The sequence below is a fragment of the Bubalus kerabau genome, chromosome 19 (assembly GCF_029407905.1).
Source record: "Bubalus kerabau isolate K-KA32 ecotype Philippines breed swamp buffalo chromosome 19, PCC_UOA_SB_1v2, whole genome shotgun sequence".
Taxonomy (NCBI): Eukaryota; Metazoa; Chordata; class Mammalia; order Artiodactyla; family Bovidae; genus Bubalus; species Bubalus kerabau.
In genome coordinates this window covers 40,697,879-40,714,020 of record NC_073642.1, presented here as the reverse complement: position 1 = coordinate 40,714,020, position 16,142 = coordinate 40,697,879, and the positions used below count along the sequence as shown (strand labels likewise).

The window sequence follows — 16,142 nt, the reverse complement described above, 5'->3', positions numbered from 1 at the left end:
CCATCCAAGATCTCTCAGCTGTCAAGTGACCTACTGGAACATGTACCAAGCTTTCCACACCAAGGTCATAGTTGTATCGTCTTCTATGGACAGAACTCCTTGAACTGCTCAATCTGATTTCTAGAACACCATTATGTATTCTTAAAAACAAACCAGATTATACCCTGATCTTACTATTTAAGAGTTGGAGTAGGGAGGGATAGAGCTGTTTGAATGTTGACCAAAAAACCCAAGCTTTCATGATGAATCCTATAAATAAGGTAACCATAATTTCTGAATTTTTGTTTGTAAAAAGGTAGAAGAAAGTCTACCTAAAGGTAAAGGATAGTTGTATGAAAATTTGTCTACTATGTGACACATGGGAAAATTTTGAGGTAAGACTATAATGCGAGAACTATGAACAGTAGAAATGTTGAGAAAAAAACTGTGCTTTCCTAATTATTCACCTGTGGAAACTAGCATGTGAAATATTTTACATATTTTCTTAATGATTTTACAAGGTGGTAGTTATCCCCATTTTACCAACAGAAAGACTGAGGTGAAGTAAATTGTCCAAGGCCAGGTAGACAAACAAGTTTTGTGGAGTCTTGACTCAAATCAATATAGTTTAGAAGTTATGAAACATTATGATTAACTTTCCCTCACAATAGAACTTATAGCAGCTAAAAATAGGTCATCTCTTTGGAGTTTTGTTTCTGGACCCCTCAAAGACCAAGTCCTTTATGTTAGGAAACATTTTTAAAACTGATAACCAGACTGGTTGCTTGAGCTCATCCTATAACATCAGATTTCAAAACCCTGCTTCTTGACATATTGGGACAATAAAGCTCAGAAAAAGCTTTAAGAGAAAATTTAAATTTTCAAACAGCCTGAAGAAAAATGGAAGCAGTACTATTTCTCAAAATTCATAATTTATACCATATACTAGAGTAGCTTTTAATTTATCATTGAACAAAAGTCATTTTTGCTTTCTCCTTCTAGGATGTGGGCTGAATTACCACAAGAGATGTGCATTTAAAATCCCCAACAACTGCAGTGGCGTGAGGCGGAGAAGACTCTCGAATGTCTCCCTTACTGGGCTCAGCACTGTCCGCACAGCATCTGCCGAGCTCTCCACCAGTGCCCCTGATGAGCCCCTTCTGGTATGGCCTCTTTGTTTATCTGTTTCCTAGTTTACATGAGAAATCTGAAGGATGATGTGGTAACAGTGTCAATCCAAGACAGTGTCCTGGGACGAAGAACACAGCCAGGGTGTTGATGATGACATTTCTTCAGGGCCTGTGCTGTAGATTGGTCAGTGCCTCAGCAAACATCCACCAGCTTTAAGTTTGCTCGTATCTGTGAGCTTAGAGCAGTTTTAAAATCTGTGAGGTTTTATCATGGTCATGGAGCCAGAGCAGCACAAGCTAATGTGTGAATGTTGCAAAACATAGTTTGTCAAAATTTGGAAACCAGAGATAAAAGATGTTCTTCTCTGAAGATTATTAGAGTACTTTGTGGTATAGCTGACTGTTTATTGTGGGAGAAAATTTGCAATTTTCTCTGAGAAGATGAAGGTATTTACTTGTTCGGCATTAATGGCATATGTGCCGATGTATTGTCACAGTGACACTGATTGACAAATGTCATGAGAAAAACAGCACGTAGTACTTTAAATATTCCCATAAATATCTGTGGATATGACTTAAATATTTTCTTTAAGAAAGTTAAATTTTGATTTTCCAGACACTCAAAGCAAGGCAAAAATTGTGATAATTATGTGCAATGTTTAAAATAATAACTTTTTTTTCTGAAATAAGCTAACGGTGTGAGCTTAAAAATCCTACGTTTACTTGCTCTGATGGTAGATATTACAAAAAAACATTTTATAATCTAATTATTGTATCAGTTAAAGAGAAAAACTAAAAATTATGAAACATTTAGGTTAAATATAATCCATGGAGTGGACAGGGGTAATACATTTTGAAACCATCTCTATAAAGGTCATATTAATTAATTTATTGTTTGGAAACTATTTTATTATGATCTTTATATCACTTAAATTTTGTTACAGCATAAACTAGATATCTAAGTCAAATGGATGCTTATTTCAATAAATAGGAAAAGTCCATACTCTGTTACTATGACTTTTTGGGGGGGAGTTTCTTGTATTTTCATGAAGTGAACCTGTTAGGGTAAGGCAGGCAGTAAATCCCATCAGTAGCTAGTAGAATATATTATATTATGGTGACTATTCAGAATACATGCGTGTGGTTATATATTATTCTAGAAAGTTGTATTAGAACTAGTGATACTCTTACTGAAAGGTGCTTAAGTCAAATTCTATTTACTTTTTCAAATAATTCTCATATTATCTTTCAAACTCTGAAGTTTCTTGATTTCATTTGAATTTTTGTAAGTATTGATTTTATAAGTTAGCGGTTATTCTTGCTTCAGGATAGACGCTTTTAAACAAGTTTAAGAAACAGAATTGTAAATCAGTTTGTATTGTTTTGAGTTTTACCAGGAAAAGATTTTTAAAAATTAGTTAACATTTCATAAGGTTAAACTCTAAAGTTATTCATCATTAGAATAGACTAGAATCTAGATAATTAATGCTAAATATTTTTCTTTTAAAGCTATCTCAGTTTTTAATAATATATACATATATGCACACATATATATGTGTATATATACATCCAAAGATCATATATATATCATTTAGAGTTTATAAATATGAATTAAATTATTACATGCTTGCATATGTATAATTTATATACAAATTTAATTTAGATTACCAAAGTCTTTAAGCGGGTTTTTGTGTTTTTCACCCAGATCATTTAATTGCTTTAATTGCTTTATTTAATCAAATTACTTAATTATTTAATTGTTCAAATTACTTGATTATAAACTATATTGTACACCAGGTGTCAAATTCATTAGTGATTTATTACTGAATGAAAATTTTATCATAAATGCTTAAAAATATGTTTGAAAAATGTGTTTTAAAAATGAGATTTTCAATATTTGCCAAGAATGCTTATAAAAGTTTGATCTAATAAGATATTTACGAGGTGGGAAAATTTGGGGCCACAAGATACTTTGAAAAGTATTACATAAACTTTCATAACCTCGTGTAAAATGCTTTTCAGGTAATCTTTAAATGAAAAAAGCCCTTGGGAATAGTGTTCGTGACACACCGGCTCTCAGATGTGTGTTCTGCATTCATCATAGCCCTTTGTGTCCCGGGCGGATGCCTGTGTGTCTCTCTCTGCCTACTCGGAGTACAGCAAATATGTCTCTTTTCATCCCTGGACAGAGCACCTAAGACCAGTAACTACAGTTTAAAAGTTATAGTGAATGCCTAGACAAAGATAATATTATGGTAATGATTTAGAATATCTTAATCCCATATACAGTAAAGAATATTTTCCACTTCGGAAAAGAATAATGGCCTGTATAAAGGTGGCGTTGCTAACTAATGCCACTAGACCACCCATGTTGCATGTCTACCATCAGTATGGATTTTCTCCCAAATGTAAGAAAATGACTTTCTCTTCCACACTAGATTCCTTGTTTTTACCTTAAAAACATCACTTCACATACAAATTAAAATATTGCTAATCCTATTAATTTACCCATTTCTGGCAATTATGTTGAACTTGGATTTCTATAGTGCTGCTAAAATAGAAAGAAAAGTATAACAACATAGATCTGATGACAAGCTTTATCTGTCATCAACTTTGACAGTAAACTGTATCCCTTATTCCAGCCATGATGTAGTCCATTTTTAAGAAAATCCAAAATGTAGATAATTAATGGCTTAATATCTCTGCAAGAGTATATATCTTTTTGTACATCATCACTTGTGTTAGAAGGAATCAAGAAAAACTCAGTAGGTACTTAAGGAGGGCACACTAATATGTTTTTCATTATGTATAAGTAAACTTATTAAGACTAAATCAGTTTTATAAACTTTTAGACAGTTGCAGAAGGGAAGTCAAGATTCAGTCAGTTCAGTAACTGAGTCATGTCTGACTCTTTGCAACCCCATGGACTGCAGCATGCCAGGCTTCCCTGTCCATCACCAACTCCTGGAGCCTACTCACACTCATGTGCATTGCGTTGGTGATGCCATCTAACCATCTCATCCTCTGTTGTCCCCTTTTCCTCCTGCCTTCAATCTTTCCCAGCATCAGGGTCTTTTCAGATGAGTCAGCTCTTCGCATCAGGTGGCCAAAGTATTGGAGTTTCAGCTTGAGCATCAGTCCTTCCAATGAATATTCAGGACTGATTTCCTTTAGGATGGACTCATTGGATCTCCTTGCAATCCAAGGGATTCTCAAGAGTCTTCTCCAACACCATAGTTCAAAAGCATCAAAGTTTTTCGGTACTCAGCTTTCTTTATAGTCCAGCTCTCACATCCGTACATGACTACTGGAAAAAACATAGCTTTTGACTAGACAGACCTTTGTTGACAAACTAATGTGCTTTTTAATATGCTGTCTAGGTTGGTCATAGCTTTTCTTCCGAGGAGAAAGAGTCTTTGAATTTTATGGCTCAGTCACCATCTGCAGTGATTTTGGAGCCCCCCAAAATAGTCTCTCACTGTTTCTATTGTTTCCCCATCTATTTGCCATGAAGTGATGGGACCAGATGCCATGATCTTAGTTTTCTGAATGTTGAGTTTTAAGCCAACTTTTTCACTTTCCTCTTTCACTTTCATCAAGAGGCTCTTTAGTTCTTCTTTGCTTTCTGCCATAAGGGTGGTGTCATTTGCATATCTGAGGTTATTGATATTTCTCCTAGCAATCTTGATTCCAGCTTAAATGATCCAATTAGTTTATTAGTGACTTACACATCATTTTTTTAAAAAGTTACAGATGTTTGTGTGGTATTACGGAAAAGTTAAAGTCATTTATTTGAAATCATGTTATGCAAGGCTTAGACTTAGGCAAAAAGTTAATAATTTACTCCAGAAGTTTTGCTCCTAGCTATGAAGAAGCTTGTATCAATCAACTCTCCTATAAGGGACAATTATAAAAGCTGAATAAAGTATAACAGAACATAACAAAACAATATTTAAAGGTACCCAAGAACAACCAAGACAGGATTTGAGGGACCAGTGCACCAGACAGCCCCCCAAGCTAAGAAGTACCTGGCTCAGAATGGCAGTAGTGTGGAGTTTGAGAACCCCTGATGTAGAACAAAGCTGGAGAATTCCCAGACATACCAGCATTAAGTCATAGTTAAAGCAATGTGGTGTTACACAAGATTAAGTATAAAGACAATGTGGTATTACACAGGAGCAGAAAAATATTAATAAACCAATGAACCAGAACAGGAAGAATCCAGAAACTATGTGCATGTACAGACCAACTAATTTTTGACAATTATACCACTGCTGTGAGAAAAAGATTTTTTCCAACAAGTATTTCTGTATATATGTATGTGGAAAATATGAATCATGACCTTACCTTATACCACATAAAATAACTTCTAGGCAGATGATTAGAAGCTTCTAGGAAATAACATAGAAGAATATCTACAATAATTTGAGTCATGAGAAACTTTTAAAAATAGGACTCAAACACAGACAAAGGGAAAAAACTGATAAAGGCACCATTAAAAGTAACAAATTGTTTTCAGTGAAATATACCATTAAAAACGTGGAAAAGCAAATCATAAAAGAAGACATTTTCAATATATATAATATATGTGTGTATATATATATCTTATAAAAGACTCATATCCAAATGTATGAAGACCATCTGTGAAACTTCAAAAGGCAGACAACCTTATTTAAGATATAAGCAAAGTACTTGAACAGCACTTTACAAAAGAAGACAGCTGATAAGCATTGAAAATATATTTTGCATCATTCGTTATCAGTCTAAAGTTAATCTACAGTGAAATATCTCTACACCAGGGGTTCTCTGGTAGCTCAGCTGGTAAAGAATCTACCTGCAATGCAGGAGACACTGGTTTGATTCCTGAATTGGGAAGATCCCCTGGAGAAGGGATAGGCTACCCACTCCAGTATTCATGGGCTTCCGTGGTGGCTCAGATGGTAAAGAATCTGTAAAGAATCTGCCTGCAATGCGGGAGACCTGGGCTCAGTCCCTTGGTTGAAAAGATCCCCTGAAGGAGGGTACAGCAGCCCTCTCCAGTATTCTTGCCTGGAGAATCCCCATGAACAGAGGAACCTGGCGATCTACAATCCAAGGGATTGCAAAGAGTCAGACACAACTGACTAAGCACAGCACGGAGTACCTAACATTGGGAGAAAACAACTGATAGTAACAAGCATTGTTGAAGATATTGAACAACTGGAACTCACATACACTACTAGTGGAGATATAATTTCATTTAACAACTTTGGCATTCTGGTTGGCAATTATCTTCTAAGGCTGAATATTATACATATCATGTGACTCAGCAGTTTTACTCCCAGGTATATATTTACCAGAAATGTGTATAGACATACATGGAAAGATATATGCAAGCATTTACAAATTTTTTTAGACTTCACTTTTTAAAGCAGCTTTAGGTTCATGGCAAAATCAAAAGGAAGGCATAGAGAGTTCCCATATACCCCCACATTTTATCATAGCCCCCACACATGCAAAGCTCCCACACATTATCACCATCACTCAACAGAGTGGTACTTTTGCTAATACTGATGAACATACATTGATACATCATAATCACACAAAGTCCATGGTTTGCTTTAGTTCATTCATGGTGTTATACATTCTGTGGATCTGGACAAATGTTTAATGACATTTACTCATCATCATGGTATCATACAGAATATTTTCACTGCCCTAAAAAGTCCTCTTAGCTCTATCTATACTTCTTCATCCCCTCCACCTAACCCCTACAATTAATGATTTTTTTTTCACTGTCTTTGTGGTTTTGGCTTTTTCAAAACGTCATATAGTTGAAATCATACAGTATGTACCCTTTCCACTTTGGCTTCTTTCACTTAGTAAGACAATTTAAGTATCTTCTGTGTCTTTTCATGTCTTGACAGCTCATTTAATTTTAATGTGGAATAAGTTATTATTCCATTGTTGTGCTGTCCACAGTTGTCCCTGTTTATCCATTCACCTAACAATGGACATCTTGGTTGCTTTGGCATTTTGGCAGTTATGAGTAAGGATACTATAAGCATCGTGTATAGGTTTTTGTGTAAACATAACTTTTCAGCTCTTCTAGGTAAATATCACAGAGCGTATTTGTCGGATCATATGGTAAGTTTTCTCAGAAGCTGCCAGTCTTCTAGGTAGTTGCACCATTTTGCATTCCCACCAGCAATGAATGAGAATCCTATTGCTGTATATCTTTGCCGGCATTTGGTGTCGTTGTTCTGGATTTCATATTCTGAGAGGTGTGTTGTAGTGGTTTCTCGTTGTTTTAACTGGCATTTTCTTGATGACATATTATAATATGAAACTTCTTTTCATATGCTTACTTGCCATCTGTATATCTTCTTTGGTAAAGTGTTTATTAAGGTCTTTGGCCCATTTTTAAATTGGGTTGTTTTCTTATTGTAGAATTTTAAGAGTCCTTTGTATATTTTGGATAACAGTCTTTATTAGATGTGGTTTTTGCTAATATTGCACAAATGTTTTATCCTACTCTGTGACTTGTCTTCTGATTCTCTTGACATTGTCTTTTGCAGAGCAGAAGTTTTTCATTTTAATGAAGTCAGGCTTATCTTTCATGGATTGTCTCTTTGGTTATGTATTTTAGAAGGCATCACCATATCCAGGGTCACCTAGGTTTTCTTTTATACTATCTTGCTATCTTCTGTGATTTTTATAGTGTTGTGTTTTACATTGAGGTCTATGATTCATGTAGAAATAGAATGACTTAAATTAATTCACTTCTCACATCCAAGTACTAACCAGGCCCAACCCTGCTTAGCTTGCGAGATCAGACAAGGCTGGACACAGTCCAGGTGGTTATGGGCATAGATTCATTCACTTCTTAATTTAAGTTAGTTAATTTAATTCATGTAATGTTTGTGTCTAAATTCGTTTGTTTATATGTGAGTCACCAGTACCATTTATTGAGGAGACCATCTTTTCTCCATTTTATTGCCTTTGATCCTTTGTCAGAGGTGAATTGACTGTATTTATGGGGGCCTGTTTGGGGACTCACTATTCTGATTCATTGATCTACTTGTCATTCGTACACCACACTGTTTTGATTATTATAACTTTATAGTAACTCTTGAAGTTGAATAGTATCGGTCCTTTAACTTTGTTCTTCTCTTCAGTATGGCGTTGGCTATACTCTGTCTTTTGCCTCTCCAGATAAAATGTAGAATCACTTTCTTAATATCCATAAAATAATTTGCTGCAATTTTTATTGGGATTGCATTGAATTTATTGGTGAAGTTGAGAATAACTGAGAAATTGACAGTATTGAGTTTTCCTAAATGTGAATGTGGGATATCTCTATTATTTATCTCTGTGATGTCACTCATCAAAGTTTTGTATTTTTCCTCTTATAAATCTTATTCATATTTTTTACATGGATACCTAACGATTTCATCTTGTGGGGTGGGGGAGTGGTGTCAATGTGAATCCTATTGTTACAAAGCATGTTTTTAGCAATTTTATTGATCATAGCTAAAAGTTGCTGCTGCTGCTGCTAAGTCACTTCAGTCGTATCCGACTCTGTGTGACCCCACAGATGGCAGCCCACCAGGCTCCCCCATCCCTGGGATTCTCCAGGCAAGAACACTGGAGTGGGTTGCCATTTCCTTCTCCGATGCATGAAAGTGAAAAGTGAACGTGAAGTCGCTGAGTCGTGTCCGACCCTCAGTGACCCCATGGACTGCGGCCCACCAGGCTCCTCCATCCATGGGATTTTCCAGGCAAGAGTACTGGAGTGGGGTGCCATTGCCTTCTCCGAGCTAAAAGCTAGAAACACATGAATAATGATAGAGTCATACAATGGGATAGTAGTATATAGCAATATAGCAATAGAATTGAGGAACTCTTGATTCCTTCAGCACCATAAATGAATCTCACAAAATAATATTTCGGGGAAAAAATGGACACAAAGTCTATATGCTTATGAATCCACTGTCTGAAGTTCTGATCAATAAAAACTAAGAGGGAGCAGGAGAGAACCATTCTGATGCTGGAAATATTCTGTATCTTGATCTGGGGAGAGGTCCATGCTTTTATGTTCATCAGGAGGTACACCTAGAATTTTCTCTACTTTATGCCATAAAAATTGTACCTCAGTAAAGATTTTTTTAAATGACAACAGCAAGTATGTATCCTAATAGAAAGTTACAAAGTCATTACAATTCTTCATCCCAAGTCATGTGAGAAAAGAATGGAATATTGAATCAGAATAATTAATAATTATATTTAACTCTGAGACTCCTGTCAATAAAGTTAAAGTTATAGAAATTGCATTATTCAGTCACAGGAATCATAAATTCTCTGAGGGCTAAATGAAAGTAATATGCCACAACATCCTAATATATATAGTATTCATTTACATAGTAAACATTTTCTATAGTAGTCTTCACCACAGATATAAAACTGTTTCATATGATCTGCCTTCAAGGAGGAAACGAAAATAAAAGCAAAGCTCTAGTAAAATATTCCAACCACCTCCCGAAAGAACAGGTGGTTCTCTTTTTCTTGGTGACCTATGGACATTTCTGGTGATTCTAATTTGATAGCAAGGGAGAAATACAGAGGTGTGTGATTCCCAAAATTTTTTCTTTAAGATAATGGTGCTATAAAATATTATCTAAAAACTCATTCTCCTAGTCAGATAAGATTAGGAAATGCTTCTTTGTCCATCCAAGTACTGGCATTCACAGTATTCATTGAGCATAGTTATGGTTCACAGAAGTCTTACAATAATGAAATCAGTGCTTCTAAACTTACTCAAATATGGAATCCCCTTTTCTCACAAAACCCGGAAATACCTGATGGGAAAAAATACTCTTCTAGAAATGGCAACTTAAAAGAGTAAGTCAATGCATGTTGCCTAGGCCATCTTCAAGTACTGAGCACACTGAACCAGCACTAAGCTAGAGTTGAATCCTGATGATAGCCCAGCATAAAGACATTCAGAGCTATACTGGAAGAAAATCCTGTGCTTTGGATATGAGATATGTTGATGACAAGGATCATATCTTATTTTAGAAATTGAGGAAATTTGATTGACTTCTCCCAAACAGAAAGTTTTGCCTCTGTGTGAAAATGTTCCATAAAAGTATATTCAAACAGTTATATAATTTCTCCAAAATCACGTTTGCTGCTGCTAAGTCCCTTCAGTTGTGTCTGACTCTGTGTGACCCCATAGATGGCAGCCCATCAGGCTCTGCTGTCCCTGGGATTCTCCAGACAAGAACACTGGAGTGGGTTGCCATTTCCTTCACCAGTTCATGAAAGTGAAAAGTGAAAGTGAAGTCGCTCAGTCGTGTCTGACTCTTCGCGACCCCATGGACTGCAGCCTACCAGGCTCCTCCGTCAAAGGGATTTTCCAGGCAAGAGTACTGGAGTGGGGTGCCATTGCCTTCTCCGAAAATCATGTTTGGATCTGGCCAAATGAGCCGTTGTTGTCCCTGAGTTCTGCTCATGTTTCATGTTAATCCAGTCATCTAACACAGGTATTACTGAGTAACAGTTAATCTTAGCAGAACCTAAGTGTGAATGTACATCACTTTCCAAAGTCTCTAACAAAATGGTTTATCAGTAGATTGCAACTTAGAATACTTAGGGATTGAGAGAAGAAATACTGGGATTTTTCTCAAAGTGTAATGATTTATTCCATACTGGAAATATTACTGATTTCAAAACACAGTCATGCATTTTTTAAGAAAGTCAACTATTTTTAGTTTAGATTTGATTTCTAGTTATCAAATAGAGGTGACCCCCAAAGCTTGAGGAAACAGAAATGAAAAAAAGCGTATTCAGCATAAATTAACAGATACTTGTTTACTTAACTAAAATGTTTTTTTCATTGATATTCCTCCTCTTAAAAAATTTTTAATAACCTTTCAACTTTTGAATTATATTTCAAACTTGGATGAAATCAGACAGGAAAGCAATGCTATGCATCAGAGACTCTAAAATGAGCAAAGAATACACCACAGACATTTCTCTCATTAAAACTCTAAGCCTATATTGGACTTGCCAGGTTTGTACAGCACTGACTGATACTAATTATTCATCAGCTTATTCCTGCCTGAAGGCAGATAACAACTGTGTCACGTTTGATTACTTTGATGACCTTTTCCTTTCTTTTCCCATTGAGAGGATGAATTATGGTGAAGAAAATCTCATCTTTCACTTAAAGGTCAAAATGCTTCGTTCTGTCTCTGATTCATTTTCAACAAAGTGAATGAACTGCCTCTCATCACTGACACTGATATGTAGATATTTTTTTCACCTCTACCAGCTCAAATCTATAAACTCTGTTTTTGCCATCTTAAAGTCTCCACTCCCATTTAAATATTAAAAAGTAATTTCTAACCCAGATGTTTCTGTTCCACAAAGACTGATTAGTATCACATTTTGCTTTTTGTTGAAAACAGATCTATTATTTGCTAATAATATTGTTGCACAACATGCATTGCTTTATTCTAATAACATGGTTCTCTTATCTTTTTCCTTCCTTTATTCTGCACCGTTGTCTGCTTTTTGCTTTTTACAACTTCATGTTTCAGTCTCCTGTGAGTCCTGGCTTTGAGGTAGGTACTGTCTCTACTTAGAAATGTGCTTCACTATCTTTTTGTAAACCAGCATTATAGTACTAAATTAACATCAAACAGTTATCTGTTTTGATTCTGTGGTACTCAGGTTGGAATTTTAGCTCAGAATCCAACCTGTTGAACTGCAGAAAGCCCATGGGTGGTGTTGGTGGTGGTTTTCTTTTCCTGATGTTATTGTTCAAGTTTTCACAGTCTTCGGTAAGACAAAGAGCAATGCAGGCTTTAGACCAATAGATGGTTCGTTAGATTAAATTTTGCCCTTAGATTCCTTGATTCCATAACATTGGTGTCTTTTCTACGAAACTGAGCAGACCAGCTGAGAAGAGTAGAACACAGAAGAGAACCGAGCACTGGTAGCGCATTTACTGAAATGCACACGTTAGAGCTGTATGCTGGTGCTGGGGCCACAGAACCACGCCAAGTGAGGTCATGGTCCTGATATCCACCAGTTTTGGTTGGCACAGTAAGGCACAGAGCAGCCGCTGTCTGAAAATGACTATAATTTTTTAGGAAAGGAGCTTTTTCTTAATGTATCATCACAGTCTATTTAATTTATAGTCTAATCACAGTCTATTTAAAAAGGATCGTATGCAACTGTATGTATTAAGGTCTCAATCCAAGAAGAAATTATATATGGAAAAGAAGCTCAGTTTCTTTCATAAAGGATTTAAGAAATATCCCCTCAAAAATTGACTTTTTATCCATCTTAGGCAATTAACGACCTAAACACTGGGGAGAAGTCAAGTGTTAAAGCAGGATACACAGCAGTGCTCTTATTGTGATAACCTGTTTTGACCAGTTGACTTGTTAATGTTTCATTTTTCTTTTCTGTACTTCTGGTGAATTGAGGGTTGACATATTATTATTTTCCTTCATGAGACTATAAATGTCCAATACTGTTATCAGTGTCCCTTCTAAAATGGTCTTGTTAAGGTAACTCTAACAAAGGACGCTAATGAAAACACAACCAGAACATGTTCTGGGTTAAATAAAATTGAGAAGTCAAGATACCTTGATTCATAAGATGTAAAATGAAGAGATCTTCTTCAATAATAGTAAATTCCCATGTTTGAAAAATCAACCTAGTTCAAAATGTGCCCTACTTAGAAAAGCCCAGAGTAAATGCTAGGTCAATGATATTCTTATAAATTTAAATTTTGTAATTTACAGTGCCTTCCAGACATAATTTTAAATGTGGAGTAGTATTTTTCCCTTCAAATTATCCTTCGGGAATAAAGCCAAACAAGGATAGGAAGCATTTTCCACTTCACCCTCCTGCACTGAACTCAGAGCAGATTGTGTAAAAGAGGACTGAAGAGTAGTTGGCTTTTCTATGCAAGTTGTATAGCTTACAGGCAGCTAGGCCTTCCTAGATTAGCTCCCGAGGGAAACAAAATGCAAACAAAAAGTTTTTGTAGAAGCTCCTGGTATTACATTGCAATGATGCATATTAATTAATCTCTATCAATTAGATTGGTTCCTCTTTAAAAAACAATACTGAAATAGGTGTCCTTGTCTGTATTTTTTGCACATTTGTAAACTTATTATAGATTTAATTATAGGTTTATCAGTAAGTATTTGTTGAATGACTCCAGAAGGTTATATCCTTAGAATCCAAGTAGGTTAAAGAATATATGCATTTTGTGGCCAACTAGTTCTTCAAAACATTGTAAAAGTTTAAATTTATAACTTCACTGACTACAGTGTATGAGAGTCTGTTTCCTCATACTCTTCCCAACAATTTTATCAGTATTTTTAAATTATCCAATTATCCACTAATTGGATAGGTAAAATAATTTCTATTAATAAATATCATTTCTTTACTAGAGAAGAGAAACAGCTTTTCATATATTTATTGGCCATTTGTATTTTACCCATGGTGAATTCCCTGTCTCTTTCTCTGTTGAGTTGCTTGTTGGTTGTTGTTTAGAATACGTACTGTTCTGTCTGTTAATCAATGGTGGAAGTATATCTTCAATTTTACATGTGTTTTTGATGGCTTTTTCCCATACTGATATTTTAAAACAGAGAAAACATATTTTCACTCCTTATCTAACTGTAAGTGGAGTACTATTGAAAATAAATCATTGTAGGCAGATTAAATATTATATTCTTTTCAAATGATTCAGAAGAGTAGTTTTCTCTTTACATGAGTGAGCTGAAGTCAAGTTAGAAAATGGAACAGAATTTAAAGCACCGGTGTCCTTTGTAATGACAGGATACAGTCATGGCTTGATTGTTTTAAAGTTAAGTAGGCCTTATGGAATTTTTTAAAAATTTAAGAACTTTGCTGAAGTTATTTTAAATGTTTTAAAATGTCTTTAAGGAAACATTTACTATTACAGCTTTGAAGTTAAGAGGCTCTAGAATTGTGTATGTGTGTGTGAAATTAAATGCTTTTAGACAAGTCTTTTTGGTAATTCTTAACATTCAGACTGCACAGATATTGTTAGAATATAAATTGCTTATTTAAGAAGCTTTTCCTGTGTCTGACTGTTTACATTTCACTTTTTTTTATAAAATTTGGAAAATATTCAGTTTAACTTTTTATGAGAGGGTACATATTTTCTAAATAATAATTTGCTGTAAACTGCTATTATTTTTTATAAAGTTTACTGACTCCCATTTAATTAAGACAAGCATTGTACCAAGGAACTCTTAGCTGCATACTTCCTAGAAACTCTCCCCACAAAATGACTCATTCAGTTACTGTTTCTGTTCATTAATAAATTAAAAAAAAAAAGCATACCAGTATTACATTATCTACCTGTAATTGGATATGATCCTGATATGCTTTATAATAGTCAAGATAGATTCCTTTCAAATGAGCAAATAATGGGGGGAAAGTTATTTCTAATCCTGAATGTAACTATGGTGAAATTTCTGGCCAAATACTTTCCAGGATATTTTCCAAAGTAGCAAAAGTCTATCTAGAGGTAGAGACTTTACTTTGTTACGCTTGTGTTCTGGAGTTCCAGGAATCCTGGTGATTAATCTGAATGAATAAGTCGTTTTTCCATTTCAATATGTTTCATGACGTCTACGTTAGTACATTAGCCAGATATTTCGAGATTTCTTTTGATGATTGTGTAAACTAGTTCTCCAGTGTATACTTCCAGTGAGGAAAAGACATCCAAGAATTCTTCAAGCAGCCCTTCTCCTGAGAGTCAGAAGAGTATGTGTAGTGATAGGTTTGTCAGGAAGGAGCTGGTCAGTAAAATTAAGAGTGTGAGGCCTACTTTGCTGTGCTGTTAATCAGCTGTTGCCTGATTTCATCCAATGTGTCTAGCTTATCATATGCACATTATTATTTCGTACTCTATACATAGACTTCCAGATGTGTAATTCTAAATGTGAACACAGCTGGAGAGTCCTTCATGAACTCCACTGAGGAAGGGGACATCATATGCCACTTGTCCACATTTACCGACTGATCTTTTAAACGAATGAATCTTTAGTGAAGACTTGTGCAGTCATATTGCAAAGATACTTTGGCCTCTTTAACGCTCCTCCACAGCCGTGCCTTAATACACAAAGCATTGTTCTCTGCTTTAAGATACACCCACCCTGTTACCAGGGACAGGCGTTTGCTCAGTGGCTGGCTGTGCCCGTCTAGTGTCACATCCAGCCTGCCATAGTCATCGTTGTGACCACAGTGCTCCTAGCGGAGTACTATGAAAGAAGGTTGCTCGTTTTTACTTGGCGAGTTTCTGTATCCTCATAAATGTTCTGACCCAGGAAAAAAATAAAGGTTTGTGTAGAAGAAATAAGGAGGAGTGAAGAGAGTGGATGATTGAAATTGGTACTATAAATTAAACTTCTAGAAACTTTAGAAATAATTCAGTTTCTAAAATGTTTTATCAGTGTGTTCACAAATATTTAGATACATCATTTTACTTGATCCACAAGACCTGGTTCTAACCATTAGATTGGTTCTGTCCGGTGAGATGAAGTCATCACTCCCTTCTCAAGAAGAGTAATAAGAGTATTGCAATTTTGGTAATAAATATAGTGAGATACAAGATGCAACAGAGTCCAGAAGTTATGAACAAATGGACTTTTCACCAAATAGCCCAGTTTTTGGAAGTGTCTGTTTCTCTGTAGCTATGTACACTGACATAATTTCACTGAGTTAATTCTTTCCTGTACTTTTAAAAGTCAGCTTCTTCTTTTTTTTCTTCTTCTTTTGGTAGGTAAAGAAAAAAGTCTCATACTTTTCTTTCTGTGTTTTAAGTTGCATTAAAATCTACTCTTTGATTCTTGCAAAAGCACATATGCACGTACATATACACACATGCTATATTTTCATCATTGATTGTTACAGGCTAAGATTCTATAAACTACTGTAGAGTTATCCTTGTGAGCCGTTTTTGAAGGGAGAGGCAACTTTGCAGCTTTGCACTTT

General features: G+C 35.4%; 1 protein-coding gene across 1 annotated transcript in view; it reads left to right on the top strand.

The window, feature by feature from the left end:
• The window catches only part of PRKD1 (protein kinase D1), a 348,924-nt gene that overhangs the window by 265,492 nt on the left and 67,290 nt on the right, over positions 1-16,142 (top strand). The window contains exon 4 of the mRNA XM_055556386.1: positions 982-1,142. Within this exon, the coding sequence (XP_055412361.1) occupies positions 982-1,142 (161 nt within the window). The remainder of the gene's footprint in view (positions 1-981; positions 1,143-16,142) is intronic.